Source organism: Saimiri boliviensis, chromosome 6 (assembly GCF_048565385.1).
Source record: "Saimiri boliviensis isolate mSaiBol1 chromosome 6, mSaiBol1.pri, whole genome shotgun sequence".
In the NCBI taxonomy this organism is placed as follows: Eukaryota; Metazoa; Chordata; class Mammalia; order Primates; family Cebidae; genus Saimiri; species Saimiri boliviensis.
Genome location: NC_133454.1, coordinates 84,818,526 through 84,838,026, shown reverse-complemented (window position 1 = coordinate 84,838,026; position 19,501 = coordinate 84,818,526). Strand labels below are relative to the sequence as shown.

Sequence of the window (19,501 nt, the reverse complement as noted above, 5' to 3'; positions counted from 1 at the left end):
ATCCTCAGGCCACAAAGGAGGCGTCAATCCCCAGTGGTCTGGCCAACCTCCTTCGGTGAGCTAGTGGCAGAGCTGGGATGAGAGCTGCCCTCTTGTCCCAACACAGGCCTTTTCCCCTGCTTTCTACAACTGGAAATGTTTGGGATTAATGTTTAACTAGAGTTAAGGCCTGGTCCTGACAGGGGACTGACTCTACAGGAGGCTAAACATCATCTTGACTTGCAACCAAATGCATGTCCCCTCTCTGCTTTCCTGAACATGAAGCACAAATGCAGGCAGGTAGTAGGAGCTGTCTATATCGAGTGGCACATGGAAACAGACCTTGAGTGCCTAGGTCCTGAAAAAGAACACCCAGAGCTGCAGAGCTCCTGCCCAGCAAAGTTTCCTTCCCAGGAAACTTCTAAGGCTCATTCTTTACAAAACATAAAACATCTTCAGACCCCATGCACCATTCAGAAAAAGTCCTTTTCCCATCCAGACCTCTGATCCATACAGAGAACCCAAACCCAGCATGTGTTTGCAACTCATTTTGAAAGGGAAAAATGATCAACGTTCCAAAAGAAATTCATCTACTTACTGTTTGAAGTTAATCATTAAACTAACATTGAGTCAGTTTCAACTCAGAGGCTGGAACTGTTTGCTGTTCCCTCACAGTACCAAGACAAAAATCTACAGTCAGCATTCTTGACCAAGTTAAATATTTGAGTTACAGAAGCCTTGGAGAAAACAGATCCAATGCTGCCTCTTCCATTCCCTTTGCCCCAACATGACCACAAGCTCTTCAGGTTAAATACATGTAAATGACTCCCAAAAGAGAGTAGAGGTCCTGAAACCATTTAGCACAGTAGAATCACTTAGAAAGCTAAAATATTCATCCTGGGACCTACTCCAGACCAATTAAATCAGAATCCAAAAAAAGCTCCCTAGTAGTTCTAATGTGTATCCAGGATTGAGAACTCCTGAGTCACACTTTGGCTCAAGGACCTGAAGGGCCAAGAATTGAATCAGAAGTCACCACTGTGGGATATAGGACCATGAACTCTGAATTAAAATTAAAGAGACTGGGGTTCAATTCTGTCTCTACTCCTTGTCAGCTGTATAATATGGAATAAGTTCCTTAAACCATTTCCTCAACTATTGATGGTAACAACATGGTATCTTCTTTTAGAAAGGTTTCATGACTTAAAAGAAATGAAGTATGTAATGCCTTAAGGACAGAACACAACAACACTCAAATGTTAGCTATTGCTATTACATACAATTCACTTCTCCACTCACAAGAGTTGACAAGCATTTACCCTGCTCTACTCTTAATATTGCCTTAAGGGCTTAGATCAGTGATACTGAGAGTCTGGCCATGCTTCAGAATTACTTGTAGAGCTTGTTAAAATGAAAACTCTCAGGTCTTACCCAAGGACCCCAGGAAATCTTGGGAAGGGCAAAAGTATCTGCATTTTCCACAAACTCCCTGAGGGACTGCGATACAGAGTGGGCACTGGGAACCACTGTTTCTGGGGCATCTTCCTGTGACTAGCAACTTAAGCAAACTTATTGAAGGACATAACTTTGCTACCAATTAGATCCCTGGTTCTATCTCTGATGATGATGTCACAGCTCAAGTGAAAAGGGAGAATGGAAACAGGAAACAAAAGACCTTACTGAGGTGCTAGGGCTACCAGTTACCTATTTTTGCTCTAAGTGTCTTGAAGCCAAGTTCAGGGGCAAGTTAACCATGAAGCTAATGAGTTACAACCCCCATTGCAATTAATGAAAACCACCATCCTTTTTGATTTAGTCTTCTCCAAATGTAGTATTGGAGTGGCAGCAGGCATTTTTCAGATCCAGCCATGAAGTTGAGTGTGAGGGACATGCTTGGTTTGAGTTTAGTAGGATATGTTAATGTGTTTGGCATCACTTTATCAAGTAAGTGAATTATTGCAAACCAACCTGGTATAGAATTGCCTTTTAGAAATATTCCTGAATTATTTTCTTGTTCTAAATAATTGCCCACTTTGAATTCATAACTCTACAATCTTCTACTTAAGTAAGGCTGCAATAATTTCATAAGCTTCTGTGCTCACAAATCTGAGATCCACTTCCAGATATATAAGTGCAATGAATCTTTTGGAATCAAAGTTCACAATTTTAATACCTTCAGTTCAACTTGCTAGGTATATGGTCTTGAGCAAGTTATTTACTTTCTCTGTTCCTCAGCGCCTTCATTTGTATAAAATGTTAGTATCACCCTCCTCACAGAATCATAAGAATTACATGAGATCTCATTGATATAGTGTCAGAAATATAATAGAATCAAATATATGTGAATTTTCTTCTAATATATATTAATCTAGCCTGAGTATAAATGTTGTTAGGGAGTACCATACCAGCTTTGTAGCTCTCAAAGTGTAGTACTCTGAGAGCTTGCCTTAGAATTGGGGACATGAGAGATAAGGGGGTTTATTTAAAAACTTCACAACTGGTGAATCTGTTTCTGGACACAGGATGACCCATTGGATTCTCAACAGCCCCTCAGAACCCCCTACTGAAGTTGAAGGTCAAATGAACTTCAGTTCCCTCTCAACTCTCAGAGATTTTGGATCTATGAATTTGTAACTTTCTCATTCAACAAACTCTTTGAGTACCCGCTTTGTGCAGACATTGCACTAGGCACTAAGGACACAGAGATGATTCAGATGTTTCTGTCCTTAAAAGGCACACAGCTTAAAACACATAACAAAATAGAATATGGTAAGTGCTGAGATAGTGCCTGCTACTCTTTTTAGACATCACAGGAGGGTGTCTGGAAAGCAATACAGAAGAATACAGAGTTGAGTGTGGAATGCTGAGTAAGAGTTTTCCAAGTGGCAAAAGGGAGAAAGATGTTCAAATCACAAAGACAAAAGGTGTGAAGGCCATAACTTATGTCCTTGTCCTTCCTCTGATTTCTCCTCAGACAAGCAGCTGGAACAGCCACAGTCACCCCAGCCTATGGCCAGAATGTAGGACCCAACCAACAGAGAGAGCCAGAGGAGAGAGGGAGGCTGTCTCTGGGCTCCTTTTCAGCCTGGGAGAGGGAGAAACTGATAGGAAGCCCTGAAAGGATGCCAACAGAATTGAGATGCATTACTTGAATCAAGCCTGCTTTGAAGTTTAACCTGCATTCTTCTCCCTTCTTGTATTCCTTGAGCAAATCCTTACATTTTATTTTGTTCAGAGAACTGTATAGCCTCCTTTTGGGGGAGGAGTAGGAAAGCTTAGGACAGGCAGAGGCAGTGTATTTCAGAGCCCATCTTGTCTTGATGCCTGCTGAACAGGGGCCGGTATCTTTGGTGACAAAACAATAGAGGACCCAGATTCTCCTGCTGCTTTTCCAGGGATCATAGGCAGATGCTGTGGTTCATAAGATTCTAAGGGGACGTAAAAGGGTACTGAGAGAACTGGATGAGAACCCAGAAAACAAATGCTTCTGAGTTTGTGGCAAAGGTCATGTTCATAAAACTGTTCCTCCTCTTTCTCCTGCTAATGTTACTGCTAAATATCACGGGGTGTATGTTGTTATGGCAGGAGCATTAAGAGATGTGGATAGAGTTTAAGCTATACACACGTCTATATGAAAAAAAACCTTTTCCTTGAACTGTGTTTGAGACAGCACATGTCTTACAATCATGATGTCAGGGAGCCATATAAGGTCAATAGATCACCCAAAATGCCACAGGCCAGATGGTTTCTTTATTCACTAAACCACCACATCCCATGGACCTCAGGACAACACAGCTACCAGGAAGGGAAGGATGTGTGGAGACGGAGAAGGAGGGTTGATATTTATAACATACACTACATAAAGAAAGATGATAGAGGCTCTGAGGGCACCAGATTTCTATCTCAAGTGGGAAATGAAATCAGAGGGGCTAGCTAGCCACCTATTAAAAATGGAGACACCAAGGCCCAGATAGGATAGGTGACTCTCCCAAGATCACACAGCAAGCTAATGCAGGGACCAAGATAGGCCTCCTTAGCCAGCCATTCCCACTGAACAAGTGAGCTTCCTCGTACTTCCCCAGGCCTGCCATTTTGGCCCCTAACCGTGAAGCTCACCTTGGCTATGATGCGGCACAAAGGAGCCCCCTCCTGGGTCAGGCTGAACAGGTTCCCCGTGGTGGACTCTGTGGTGTAGATATTGTCCGAGGCATCAATTTTTCTCACCAGTGCCTAAGAAGAGAGAGAAAAGTTAGCTAGTTACTTACCCCCTCTACCCTCTGCTAATTTTAGTGGAACACCAGTGGGCCCATGCTCCTAATCATAACCATGAAATCTACTCCTGCCCCTATCCACTGCCCCACTGTGAGGGCAATGAGGTTCTAGTTTTGGGAAAGGTATCAGTCAAGGTAAAGTCTAAGCTACCTTTTAGAGATATGGGATCATTTGAAACCCCTGGGACATGGGCAATAATTAGCCTTGCCCTAGTCCCTCAGAAAATCAGTCCCCAACATTGATGGGCTCAGCAAATACTATTGGCTTCTAAAGAGAACATAAATCATTAGTTAAATTAACAAACCATCAAGTTGAAAGCCAGTGAGTGGCTACAGCTATGACCAAAGAATTTGCTCATTTTGAATGCCTATTAGCCAACGGTAAACTCCAACTGAGTGATGGGTTCAAGGGTTAAGTCAAGAGAAGTATTCCACAGTAGTTTACTGCCTGAGGGATATTTTTTCTTGGACATTTGCCCTCTCCAGTAGCTTATTGTTTGGGGGGTGTGGCCAAAATGAAATAGCAACACTGGGAATACTGTCAAAGGGTGTGTAATTAGGTGAGGAATGTCACACTGATCAAGGCTGAAGAACCTGAGGGTAGCGGTGAGAGGCGCTGGAAATGACTGAACATAAGACCAAGGGAGATTCAAGAAGGAAAGCAAATGAAAGATTCATAAACAAATACAATATGAAGATTATTTCTAGAAAAGTTTAGCCAATTTCTGGGGGAATATTTTTTTATGTAACTTGAAACCACTTCATTAACCACCATTTGCTTTGGAGCATGTGATTCATTGATAATAAAGGATTCCTTCCTGCTAATTTAAGGCCAGTAGCTCAAGTTTCTCCTAGAAAGAATGAAGATAGAGACTGGGAAGAGCAACCTTTGAGGGCCTCATGCAAGAAAGTAAGATCTCCAGACCTGGGTGCTCTGAGAAGCCACTCATGCAGTTTCAGTTGCCAGGTTTATTTCAAAACATTAAAGTGAAATTTATTTTTAATTAAACACTGGTGTTTTGGAAAAGACAGGAGCAACACTTGGAGCAGCTTAGCCTTTCTTTGCCTCAGTTTCCTCATCTATAAAGTGGTGTAAAAATAAGCTGGCTGCAGTGGTACATGCCTATAAGTCTCAGCTACATGGAAGACTGAGGCAGGGGGTAGGGCCAAGTCCAGGAGTTCAAGAATAGCCTGGGAAATATAGCAAGACCCCCATCTCAAATAAATAAATAATTTAAATGGTGTAAATAACAATTTCTATCTTTTAAGGGAGTTATGTCCATTTTTAAGGTTGTCAATATATATAAAGGACTTCTAATGGTACCTTCCAGGTGAAAGCAAAATAAAATTGTAAGCAGTTACAATTTTCTGATCTTGTGCGGTTAAGATAAGCTCCTTATACTTTGGTTGCCCTGTTTGTAAAATGATTAAAATTAAGAGGTTTGAGGCTCAAGGTAAATTGCTCTCCCTTTTGTCTTCTTTATTCAAATTTATGAAATTCTTCATACACAGGCATTATGCTAATCTAGACATAGCAGTCTAAGATTAAGTGTATATTTAATCAAACTACATTAAATATAAAAATTATGCTCTAAGTTTTGATAGATGCCTCTTGTTAGAGATTCAAGAAAAGGTAAAATTAATAAGCAAGATTTGTCACTACAAATCTCTGTAATAATCACACTTCTTAGAATTCTTCCCCACCGTTACCGTAAGCAGCTACACGTGTGATACTAATGCTCACATGAAAATGCAAATTTCATATATTGGGGTCCTGTACCTAAATGATAATTACCTAATGTTCCTGATTAGTGTTTGCACTTGAAGCAAATTAGCATTACATTAAACAATTCAAACCCAATGTCTTTTGCAATCAGCTGCTAATATTAGACAATTTAAATCTGAGAATAATTTCATGTTAATTTCTATACACATATATACAGTAATTATACCTCAGATATGGCTCAGTGAATCAGCTCTCTGACAAAGAAAAGTTGGAAGCATCCTTTCCACAGTGTAAATCTGGAAAGATGAAATCAAAGATGCCACTGAAATCTTCGAGGCCCTAAATATCCGTATGTCAGAGCTGGAAAGGACCAGAAGTGTGGTCTACGGAGGAGTTGGGCCCTGACTCCTCTGAATTCAATGTCCCATTTTCGAAGGTCAGTAAATCCATCTTCTTTAATGTAGACAGGGCCTCACCTGGACTAGTGGAGATGGAAGCCTCAAGGCAAGGCTACTGCCCAGTCTCATTAATAGCTCTCACCAAATAGGAGAGAGTCTTCATCCTGGCTTCCCATTCCCTTCCCATCTAACACTATGTGTTGGTAACCAGAGCTTGTGAGTGAGGACCTTGCAACTGCCCCTGTGGATTCACCCGGTGTTCTTGCCAAAGCCAGGCTTCCCCTAAGCTACTTCCAGCATGACTGTGGGACAGGGGACTCCTACATCAGGAGATTTTGGCTTGATTCCCTGTCTCTTTTCCTTCCTCCTTTTCTTTCTCAGATGTCAGACCTGCAACATGGCTTTCCATGCCTGCTTCTGCTTCTTCCTCTGCATCCGTCGTAGGAATTGCCTATCTACTACCTTAGTGTCTGCCTCAAACTGACAGAGTCTCTACAAATCAAGGTGTTTTCTTCAGGAAATCAAGCAGAAATTGGAGAAGTTTTAAAAATATGCCTCACTCTGTATAATGAGAAGAGTGGTAAAAGACTGAAAAAAAAATAAGAGAAGATAGGCTGAGGCCGAATGACAAATATTTTCTTAAAATTCATACTAGGCAGACATGAAACAAAAAAATAAGATCTTAAATACCAAGGGAAAGGGATAAAAGGGGCTAAGGAGATGCATGCAGTTTAACTTCTCTGGATAAGGAATGAGAAAAGAAAAAATGTATTTTTCATTGTTTGTCAATCTGAAAAAGAGTGACTACAACCCAAAGAAATCTATCAGAAGGGAGGTAAACTCTCAAAGACAAAATTGGCATGAGCTCCTCAGAAGGAGACAGGAAAATATTATAAGATCTCTCTGTAAAGCTTTGGACAGAAAGTCAATAATCAGACCTAGTAGAGGTCTGTGCACAGGGGTTGCATATAATGCTGGTATTATTGACAGGATGGGGAGATTAAAGATGGCTACAAATTCCTTTCTACAAATTTCTACAAATTCCTTTTATAGACAGATGAATTCTAATTCCTTTTCCCTTGAATCTAGGCTGATCTTAATGCCTTGCTTGACCAATAGAAGCCAGCATTTGGCAGAAGTGTTCTTAAGACTTCCAAGGGCAGGTCATAAAAAGCTTTGATTGAAGCTTGCAGCCAGGCATCTTGGAATACTGTTTTGGGAGCCCTGATCTTCCACATCAGAAGTTTGATAACTCTGAGACTATCATGCTAGAAAACCCAAGTGTAGGATCCCTTTCAATACCCTTAGCTAAGACCAGCCTTCCAGCCATACCTTCCATGGCACCAAACATGCAAGTGAATACTACTGTCTAGCACTCTTCAAGCTACCTGCCAGCTGAATACCACATCGGTTGTTGCTGCATGGAATGGAAGAATCACTTATGCAAGCCCCATCCAAATTACTGACCCTTAAAATGAGATATAATAAAAGCAATTGCTGTTGGTGTTTTTTTTAATGTTTTAATAATAGAGCACAGAACACAGGAAAAGACTACAGAGACCAACATGAACTATTTGAAGGATTACTGGATAAACCATTTCAGGTGAAGGTTTGTTGAAGTAGAGATGCAGTATTTCCTTTGTCCTAACAGAGCTCTCTGGAGAAATGCATTAATTAGGACTCTGAGGGAAGCAGAGAAAGATTGGGTGTGCTGAAGAGAAGATAAACAAAATAATAATTATATCCAGGTTTAGATAAGCTATTGGTCAGATGGGAAAATACTTCCTAAGTGGGAATATCCAATTTTGGAACATAAATGTGGATAAGATCTCTTAGAACTAAAGTATTTTGACAGACCCAAAACTTAATTTCATTTCTCTCAATCAGGGAAATCTCAACATCTAGATTAGTTTGTTGGAAAAACAAAAGAATATGTCAGAAAGCAAAGGGAAGTAAAAGCAGAAAAGTAGCTCAGATCCAGATGCTACATTCACTATGAGTTAGAAAAGGTAAAAGACCAACATGAGAAGAAGAATAAATTGTTAGAAATTCAAATGAGTCTCTCTAAAAGCAATAGGGGATTAACAGAGGGAAAGAGAACACTGGAGGCAGAGTTCATCACTGAAAAAAAAATGTAGCAGAAAGAAATGCTATTCAAAACTGGTATATTAAAAAGCTATAGGAAGATGCTATTCTGAGAAGCACCTGGCAAAGGTACTGGCCCTCCTGGACTCAGAATTCGGGAACATCAAGAGTGGCCTCAGTTCAGATATCTGCTGAGGATGATGTTCAAATGTAGCAAGTGCGGAAACCAAATGAAAACCCTTGCCAGCAGATAGGGATCTTAAAGTTTAAGCAACCCTCTAGCAAGAGACAGGGACAACAGCCCTCCTGATACAGAATGAGAAGCACCTGTGTATCTCACGTCAAAAGAATATTTTTTGTAATTTAACCCTTAAAACATTTTGAAAAATATATGAACTCTTGCACATTTTTAATTTGACAGCTAAATTTTTTTAATCATAAGTTTAAAAAGCAAAGTTGGAAAGAATGTAACTTCCAGAAATTGCAAATATTGATGTAAAATAAAACCATTACATCACTCTGTCAGATATATTCAATAGATTCTAAATACCAAAACAACTTGATACCATCATCATTCACACTTAAAAATACATGAATAAACTCTTTTTTAGCATTCTGCATCTTCCATTAAATTTATATTCCCATTTCAGTTTTCTTTCAGAATTTAATGTAATATATTTAAGTTTTAAAGTGTTTTATTGATCACCCTTATTACACTTATTATTGAAATTTGAAATGCTATTTCCTGTTACTATCAGGCTCTGTATTAAAAAAAATCTTTTCTTGGTTGAGGATTATTATCAGCCCAATTGGTCAAAATGAAATAAATAGGTTATCAATTTTGATAATTGTAAGTTATACAAATTTAATTTCTAAAATAAATATATCTCTAAATGAGATGAATGAGGCTTTTTATCCTTTTAAGCTAATTCATTTATGTATCCATGATGGAATACTGATTTAGTGCTATATTTTTAGATGTAAACTCCAAAAAATCTTTTTCCCATAAATTAATAGAGGGGAATGAGAATAGTTTGCGTACATCACTCAACCCCTTGAGTCATCTTTGAAGTTACATAATCACATAGCAATCTATCATCAAACAGTTTTTTAATAATCTGGCAGCTGATAACTCCTCGAAATTGGTCCTCCTCAAAATTGACAGAAGCAAAGAATTGGAAAAGACTTGACTTGCAAAAGCATTTGTTACCCAATCATTAGAGCTGTTCATTTACTTTCTCAATTTCTGGGAAAAATTCCAAAAGTACTTTACCAAGACTTATCAGATAACTATTAATTACAACCATTACTTTTTCACTTAAGAGCACCTTGAGTCACCCAAATTATTCTGAAAGGATTGGGAAAATCAAAATATGATTAATTTCATTGCCAATACAATTTTTAATAAAATATTTTTGTTCTTCAAATATGTTTTGTCAAAAGCTTGAAGCATTTACTTACTTAATTTATGAAAAATAAGCACCCTATAACCTAATTGGCAAAGATAGTTCTTTTAGTCAACCCAGTCAGTCAAGTCGGAGTTAATTTTTTCTTAAAAAAGACCTGACTTCATTTCTATTTAAGAAATGTTTCTATATGTATTTCAAGAAATGCAAAAATCTACTGACAAATAATTATGAAGATTATTTTCTATGGGAAAAAATCTAAAAACTGTCAATATTCAAATAAATTAGACCTAAAATAAAATTTGATTTATTTGTACATGTTATAAAGCCAAGATAAAATAATTTACTGAATATGTAATAATGCAAAGTAATATGTGTTAATAATCTAAGTTAATAACAAACCTAAGAATATGATTTAAAAAGCACAGTATTCCTTTAGTAAATGGGTACATATGTATTAAACTTTGGAGCATTTTAAATAAGAACTGAGAATTTAAAAATCATAAATAAGTCAATTAATTTTAGTAGTTCTCATGATCAAATTTTCCTATGTATTTAAAGAAAAAAAAAAGGTATATACTGCTTAAATCTAATTAGTATAACTGCTAGCAATTAATTTTTTCTTTTGTTAACAGGTAGTAAAAAGTAGTGTAGATATTTCAAAAAATATTTTGGCAAAACAGACTTTGTTATCTTAAATAATGTGCAACAAATTTTTTAAAAATGTAAAATTTATATCTGTATTTTATCCACTATATCTTGAAAATTTTAATTGTTGTCAAAAGCATATTTCAGTTACATTTAAAAGAATCAGTGTCATTAACCTTTAGAGTCTTTGGCTCTACAAAGATACTTTTTTCCAGCTAATGTCACATCCTAGGAATGAGTATGAAAAATAGCTAAAAGGAATTGCTTGCATTTATATATGTGTCCTTGAGATGAACCAAACCAACTCCATCTTAGATGTGAGCCTGACTGACTCCATCTTGGCTTCTCCCCTCACCATTTCTCCCTTGAGTGCATACCTGGGCCACACTATACTGGGTCATGTTGTGCTTAGAACTATAGTAACATATAACCATTGTAACCATATGCTGCTTGACAAGCCCACTTGCTATTGTGAATACCCCCTTGATTGATTGTATGGAAAACACCGAATGCCCCCCTTGGTAACCAGCAATCATGGGAACTGCTTGTATATAACCTTAATTAATCAAAAATCATGGGAGCCTCCTGCCTACAAGTTACCAGCCTCCTCCCCTAACTTGCTTATTCTGCTTCTGTAAAACTTCACTTTGCCCCCTTACCCTGAGCAACATATAAAAGGAAATCAAACCCCTTCCTCAGGGCTGTGAGATTTTGAGTGTGAGCTGACTCTCAATGGCTGGCAATAAAGGACTCACAATCAGATCTCAGAGTGTGGTGATTTCCTAACAACTCGCTCAGATATAACAACCTAAAAAAAAAAAAACAATTTTTAGTGCTTGATGTGTCCTACCAGTGCTCTCTTTGCTTTGGTCTAAGGAGAATGTCCCTCAAGAGCCATACACTATTTGAGAATAAATGGATGGAAGGGATAAAATAAATTGAAAACTTTCAACTTTCATAATCATCTCTCCAACCACGTACACACACACACACACACACACACACACACACACACACACTACCATATATCTGAATTGAAAAACTTCTCACACCAGAAAAAATACAAAATTTCTAATGGCACTCTCAACATAAACTGTATGAAGCATGGAAATAATTCATGGAAGCCTAAGGGCCTTAATGGTTCGTAAGTGAAGGCTTTTCCTTTGCTTGATTCTCCACTCCCATACCCAGATTTTTGCATGGCCAGGCAATGCACTGTTAGATTTGGATGGGTGAAGAGTATTCCTTTTGGAAAGTAATAGAAGGCCTATTAAAAAACTCAGTGTAGTATTGGGAAGATTGTTTTTAAGAAAGAAAACAAATGAAAATTAAAGATCTGGAAATAAGATTTCCTTAAAAGAATATGTGCTTGCATTTCTCCTGGGAAATCTTTGGGAACCTGGGGAATGCAGTGCACTTGAAGTGGTTTGAAGACTACTGGTCTATCACTTCAAGAAGCCCAAATCAATGCATGCTGGGGTGACAGAAACACAGTGTTTTGAGGGAGCTACAAATTAAGATGTTTTGGATATGCTGGATGGGAAAGAATGCAAATCAAGCAAGTCCTAGTAAAGAAGTTGCAAATGCCTGACTTTACAGGAAAAGAAAAAAGGTTCAAATGCCTGTCAGTGAGAAAAGAGGCATTTTTTTCTCCATGTATGGTAAACATACTAACATAATTAACCTATGGTGGATATTTTCCCCCAGTGAGTGTATGTTCACAAATCTTTATAGACTATATTTAACTGAAACAAACTGACTAACATCCTGCCAAGGCTGCAACCAAGACAGTCTCAGTCACACATTCTTTTTTTTGTTTTGTTTTTCGGCTACTGATGAGCATTTATCTGACAAGGCCTTTGGCAACCCTAAGGGTGGCATCCTGGGACAAAATGTTGTCTAGAGTTCCTGAAATTCTTTAGGGATTGAAGATTGGCTTATTTTAACTTTCTGAGAATATATAGGTAGTGCTATGATAGCATCATGTATCCAGTATTAAGGGCTTCTTGAGCCCTTTTAGTTATGGTTGGGGAAGACTAGTATAAATTGAGAAGTCCTGAAGGAACCCCTCTCATTATTGAAGAAAGAACCTGGCCTACAGCTGCTGAAGGAAACCCAACTCCCCACACACTGGAATGAGGCCCTCCTGGGTGAGATGAACAAGGTATGAAAATTGAAGAGATTGTGCTAACCTAAGAATTTGGGACTTCGGATTATTCCTAAAAGTAAAAGCATTGAAATTTGTTTCCTATTCTATTTTCCACTCTCCCACTGAACAGATTTTGCTCACCCATGTTGCCCAATATAGGTAAGTAGAAGCTGCAATGAGATTAAATGGTAATACAAAGATAATCCAAACATACTTGTCAGATAACAAACATAAAGATTTCCAAAATTTTAATATGATCCTATCCCATTTTATAAGTTCCCTGGAAAAAAAATAAGTAAAAGAAAAAAATTAAATCCTTTTACTCTAGAAATAATCCAAGTCCCAGATTCTTAGGTTGTACAATCTATTCAATTTTCATACTTTGTTCATCCCAGCCAGGAGGGCCTCATTCCAGTGTGTGGGAAGTTGTGTTTCCTTCAACAACTTTATTCTAGACTGACTGTACAACAATGGGAGTTTCCTTCAGGACTTCTCAATTTGTACCAGTCTTTCCCAACCATAAATGAAAGAGTCCAAGGAGCCCTTAATACTGGGGTGGAGTGGGTGGGGAGATTTGTTCCTCTGCTCAAGAGCCTACATGACTTTGTAGTACTAAAAGAATGTTTCCCGAATTGCATTTCCTAAAACACCAGCATCTCAGAAGAAGTAAATTGGTGTATTAATAATACTTTTTAAATCTGTGACCCTGAAAATTTGGAATATGTTGCTTAACATTCTATGCCAGATATTGTTCTAGTTATTAGATATATATGCATGAGCAAAACAAACCAAAATCCCTGCCTATAGAAGCTCAGGTCAGACAAGAAATACTGTGAGTACATGAGGACCTTTTGGAAGATTTGCAGTACAGAATAGCACATCATAAGACAAGTTTTGATACAAAGAAATGGATTTGATTTCATTTACAAGACAGCACAAATGTAGGATCCTGGTATAATTACTAACATCCTGAAGAACAATATCTGAGTCATTAGTTTAAGAAATACATGCTTAAAACGCTGAACATAAATTACTGTCTTCAGCCAATATATTTCCTGATGTCACTGCTGCCCTGTATGGAAACTTTCTAATGTAAAAAGAAGCCAAAGATCAGCCAAAAATATATAATGAGGATGGCAACCTCAGCCAAAAGGAGGGCATGGAGGAAACCATGTGACATGCTGGCAGGAAGGGGGGAAACCAACAGGAAATGGGGTGATCAGGAAGAAAAATCATATGCAGATAAGTGGAGGACATGTGGCCACCCACCTCCCCATACTCCCATCAGTGGTGGGATGCCAATAAGGAACCCATTCTAACAGAGCAAGAGCTGGTCTGCTCAGCTTCCAAGCCAGGCATCAGTGAACCAGGCGGTCAGACCTGGCAATAAAGCGGGGAACAGCTGGGGAAGTAGAAGCACCAGATCAGGAGTTTCACCCTAGATATGGTCAGAATGAAGAAATACCAGAATGGATCCAAATATACAGCCCAAAGTCTAGGGAAGTAGGTTCCAAGCCAGCCCGGAGAGATTTTCCCAGGCTCTCCTGACCTAAAGCATCAAAGATACCCTGCCTCTTCGCTGCCTCATAGAAAACACTGATGACTAGTTCCAAACCCAGCTGGCTTTCATTCACAGTCCAACTTAACACCTCCTTTTCAGCCTTTTTAATTGAACCTGGCACTTCCAGGCAAGTTGGCACAAAAAATGGCATAAAAAGCAGCAGCCAGCACCTGTACCCCTGCTCAGAAGTTGTTCCAGGTCTCCCTCCCCACCACTAACTCCAATATTTCTTGCTCTTCACTCCCTCAGCTTCTTTGCCCATTTTGTTCCTTGTGTCCCATGGGTCCCTCTGGACTTGAGGATTGATCACCGCCTGCCCCTGCATGTGACTGTCAGCACTGGCTCATCAGTTTCAAGTGCCTGCCCCAGCACCCCAGCCTGTAGCCCTTTCTTCCTTTTGTCCCTGTCAAAACATGGAGAGTGGCCCTTGAGAACCTTCCTGTGGTTGGGGTGGAGGGTGATACTACCTAGGAAGAGCTCACTGACATGGGGCCTTGTAGGAGGTGTGGGGGTGAGGCAGGACCAGCATGCAAGTCAGGCCAGAGGGTCAAACAATCAAACACTCAGGAAGAAGAGAAAGCATACCCTGGGCTCAGCAGAGAGGCTGAATTTGGAGAGGAGCCAATATGGAAAGAGATTTGTTATTTGTGGTAGGCTTTTATTTGATGGTGGGAAAAGAATGGCAAATATGTAACACAGTATTTCTGTAACTATAAATAACCATAAATACCTTTCATAATGAAAACCTTATGGAAGCTGCTTTACTGGGAGGTTTTTAAAATAGCAAAGGGCAAGGGAGGGAAATAACATGTATTTAACCCATACTATGTGCTAAGCACCTTCCATATGCCTCTACTTAGTCCTCTCACTTTTCTTCTGGGGAAAGTCTCTCAATTTATAGAGAAGGAAAACAAGGTTGAGAGAGGTTCAGGACCTTAACCAAGGCTCCATGGTGAACCACAGTTTGAAAGTAGATCTGTCAGACTCCAAAGCCCTCTCTCTTTCTGGAATTAAGCACAAGCTTGCCTAGAGGCAGGGGCTAGACCAGGCGTCCCCAAACTACAGCCCAAGGGCCGCATGCAGCCCCCTGAGGCCATTTATCCGGCCCCCCACGGGACTTCAGGAAGGGGCACCTCTTTCACTGGTGGTCAGTGAGAGGAGCACAGTATGTGGTGGCCCTCCAACGGTCTGAGGGACAGTGAACTGGCCCCCTATGTAAAAAGTTTGGGGACGCCTGGGCTACACTATATGACCTTTCCAGGTTCTTCTCTGTTGTCAGGATTTCTAGAATTGGCGTATTCCCTGCAGGTGCCTCAATTCTTTCAGGATAGTAAGGATCCATCAGATGCACTGTGAACAATAACTCAACAGAGATTGAGGGTGGTGGGAGCAATACCAAAAGTGTAATTAGGAGATGCTGGGCTCTGCCACCATCTTGCTCTATGACCTTGGATAAGTTTCTGCCCTCTCTGGGCTCAAGATTTTCACATCTGGAAAATGCAGAATTGGCTTAGGTGCTTGGGAAGCCTCAGCCCAGCTCTGGCAGTTTTGTTTCACAGACTCTGGAGTTGACTTTGGTGGTTTGAGTAGGATGTTTCCCAATAAAGTCCACATCAGTAGCTTCCCCAAGCCTGGCTCAGCCCCTCTTACCCACCTTTCCCACAAGGGTCCACACAGGAACCCTTCCCTGAAGCCCAGCCTGCACTGACCTGTACCTCCCGTGTCAGGGCCAGCTCCAGCAGCTGGCCAAAGTGCTGGCCCAGCATGCTCAGGGTCTCACTCACACAGGCCTTCATTGACTTCAGGACATGCTCATTCTCAACCTGAAGGCACCTGAAGGGAAGAAACCATGAGGTGGATCACTGGAAAGGGCAGGTGGTCAGCCCAGAAACACTGCAGGGGCCAGAACTGGACCTACTCCAAGTCTAGTGTGGGGTGAAAGTATCCTAGAGGGAAGGACATCCACAACTGGGAGTCAGAGACTATCCCATATCTGGCTCATCCCCTGGTCTCTTAGTATGCAGGAAAATCCTGGCCTGAGATGAGAACTACCATCCACATCACCAGGAATAAAGGCCATCAGAGTGTGGAAAACCTATACCTCTGGGCTTCTCCCTAGAGAATCTGCCATCATTGCAGCCAGGGTCTATCTTCTCAGTAATGTTGGGGTGGATGTGGAGGGGCAAGAAGCTTCAAGGAGAGGTGCCAAGTGCCAGGTAATGCTAGTGAGCTCTGTAAATGTGGATGGCAATGCCTGTGGCCCTTTAAGAAATGGCTGCCTAGAGTGTGCAGAGAACCTTGAGAATTTTCTTTCCAGACAAGAAAAACAGGGAGATCAGGTTCAAATTTACCCCTGTAGCCTGACAATGTTCCACCCAGGAAAGCAAAAGACCCTAGGGAGCTCAGGGGATGCCAAGACCCAGGTTTTATCTTCAGGACACAGGTGCTGGGAGGGGTGAAGAAAAATGGGTGTGTATATACATGAGGCTGAATGTGTGTACATAGTGGAGTATAAACATTGTATGTTTATGTGTGTGAAATATGAAGAAGAGAGTGTGAATGTATTTCTGTGCTGGTCTGAGCATGTGTTCATATATCTGTGTATGAGAAAGTGAATGTCTGTGGGCATTGAAGTCAATGCATATGTGTGTAAGGGTGTGAGTATCTGTTTTCACCTTGTCTTGACTCTTGCCTTGACTTTGGAGAGCAGTGGGTCTTCCCAAAGCTGTGGGAACTTTTTCCTTGTTACCAACTCCTAGAAAATTGTCTTTATTCCTATGCCCAGGCCTTTCCTCTGCCTTTTACCTTATCCCTAGGACCTGAACATGGGGCAGGAAAAAAAAAAAAACTCAAGAGAATCTTTTAAGATTTCTGATAAAAATCACAAAAAGGAAACTCCGAAACCACCACCAGGCCTCCCATTCCCATTTTCCTTCTGGGAGAAGATACCAGTCCCTTCTACCAGAGGTCAGACAGGCAGACCCTGGGAGATCCAGGGTCCAGATTTACCTCTCTGTGACTGATGAGAGCTCTGAACATTTCTCCATTAGCAGCTTCTCAATCTGTAGAAAAACAAGTCAATTTTATTCAACTCAATAAGCATCGATTGAGGACCAACTGCTGTGCTGAGTACTCGGGGGCATTAAAAATGAAGAATTAAGTAATGTGACTTGGGGAACAGGCCCTTAAACTATAACAGAGTGTGATATGGGTGGCAAAAGAGATCACTGTCTGCTGCTTTGGGAGTATAAGAAAATGAAACTGAGCAATTATTTATGCTGAGGAAGCCGAGAAGCTTCAGGGAAGGAGTATTTAAGCTGGCCTTTCAAGAATGAAGAGAAGTTTTAATGTATGCAAAGCAGAGGAAGAAAAACTTCAAGGCAAGGGGTAAAGCACTAAGGTGAAATGAGAATGACAGAAGAAAGAAATAATAAGGGAGATTTTTAATGGTTCACTTTGGGCTTTGAGAAGAAGATTCAAAGACATGGGCTGTAAAATCAGAAAAGCTTAGATTGAACCTTACTTATCACCATTTGCTCCATAACTTTAAACAAATTATTTGGTCTCTCAGAACTTCTGTTTCCTCATCTACAAAATAATGGTAATTATTTTGTAATTACCATTTTAATATTTTTAATTAATTGCTTTAAGTGCTAACATATTTTTAATTAATTGCTTTAAGTGTTTTGCATATAACAATTCATCTAGTCCTCACAACAAATCTATAACATAAATGCGATTATCATACCTTTTAGAATGAAGGAACTGGGAAACAGAGAAGTTAAATAACATGCCAATATCCACATAGCAGAGCTGACATTTCAACCCAAGCAGTCTGACATTAAAGTCAATAAATTTAACCATTCCATAGCTTCTCACAGTAGTGGCACCTACCTTGCAGGTTGTGCAGTTTAAATGAGATACATATAAAAAAAATCCAGCAGAATGTCCAGCACATAGTAGGAACTCAGTAAAGGTTCTGCTATCTTTCTTCCCTCCTTTACTGGAGGGGAGAAAGGCCTCTGGAGCAACAAAGATTCAGATACCACATGATTCAAATCCACTCTTCTCTAAAGCATCCTGACTTTCAGTTCCTGCCCACCCCTATCCCAGGGCAGCTGACCTGGCCCATTTCCTGCGAGGAGCTCCTGCTGACAGCACTGTACTCGCTGACCATGGAGCGGGCATGGCAGGTCAGACGCACGCTCATGCTGTGCACCCGTGCCCAGCGGTCCTGGGCCAGCTTCTGCCCGATCCTGCGCAGCTCTGTGCTGATGACCCAGCCCCGTTTGAGCAGCAGCTGCAGGGGGTCTCCAGGGCCAGGGCCACCTGCCAGGATGAGATCACTCTGCGCATCGTCTTCCAGGCTGATGGGCTTTGCCTGCAGGACGCACATGCACTCACACTCAGTCATGAGCTTCAGATCCTCCATCCAGCGCTGAACTGAATCCACCTGCATCAGGTGCAGCCTGCAACCAGGAAACAGCACCATGATGACTACTAACACCCCACAATTTCCAAAGGTCTCAATTGTAGACCATCTGATGTTTACTAAGAACGTACTATGTGCTCAGCAGTGTTTCTCCCATTCATGAACCTTGATATTCTCAGTCATTTCTCATTCTCTTCATCTTACGGATAACAAGTCTGAAGCACCAAGTTTTAAGGACAGATGACCAGACTAATAAGCGACAGCCAATTAAGTCTGACAGAGTAGCCAATGATCTTTACAACATGGGAAACAGAAGGCTGAGGCAGGAGTATTGCTTGAAGTCAGAAGTTCAAAACCAGCCTGAGCAACATAGCAAGATCCCATCTCTTTAAAAAAAGTTAATGGAAATAGCCTAAATATAAAATAATAGTTATGCTAAGTGAGCTATGGTATAGCTATGATTGTATAGTATGCACTTATTGAAAATGATTATTTCCAAAAGTTTATAGCAAAAAAAAAGTATATGCTAATAAAGTATGGAATGCAGCATGCAAAAATGGAAATGTAAACACACAACTATTACAATAATGTTTGAATGCTACGTGTTAATGGGTAATAAAAACTGAAGTCTTTTTCATTTTTTCAGCTTTTCTCTAATTTCCAAATTTTCTATAGTGAGCATATATATTACTTTTGTCATGGAACAAAATTAACTTTATTTAGTATAACAGCATGAGAACATAGATTAGTTCCTAACATCTTAATCAAATAAAATGCACTCTAAAATTCACTTGGTCAAGCAAAAGTCAGTAATATCAGATCATTAATAAAGCATTGTACATTCGT

General features: G+C 40.1%; 1 protein-coding gene and 1 long non-coding RNA gene across 5 annotated transcripts in view; one reads left to right on the top strand and one right to left on the bottom strand.

Annotated features, from left to right (window-relative positions):
* LOC141584864 (uncharacterized) overlaps nucleotides 1-15,945 on the top strand; it is an 82,847-nt gene extending 66,902 nt beyond the window's left edge. For both annotated transcript variants that reach the window (XR_012518105.1, XR_012518106.1), the window contains one exon: nucleotides 6,756-15,945. This is a non-coding gene — a long non-coding RNA (uncharacterized LOC141584864). The remainder of the gene's footprint in view (nucleotides 1-6,755) is intronic.
* INSC (INSC spindle orientation adaptor protein) overlaps nucleotides 1-19,501 on the bottom strand; it is a 128,270-nt gene that overhangs the window by 48,346 nt on the left and 60,423 nt on the right. For all 3 annotated transcript variants that reach the window (XM_003919869.3, XM_003919870.3, XM_074401135.1), the window contains 4 exons: nucleotides 18,347-18,692; nucleotides 17,233-17,285; nucleotides 15,933-16,056; nucleotides 4,096-4,209 (listed from right to left, as the gene is read on the bottom strand). In XM_003919869.3, coding sequence (XP_003919918.1) covers nucleotides 4,096-4,209; nucleotides 15,933-16,056; nucleotides 17,233-17,285; nucleotides 18,347-18,692 — 637 coding nt within the window. The remainder of the gene's footprint in view (nucleotides 1-4,095; nucleotides 4,210-15,932; nucleotides 16,057-17,232; nucleotides 17,286-18,346; nucleotides 18,693-19,501) is intronic.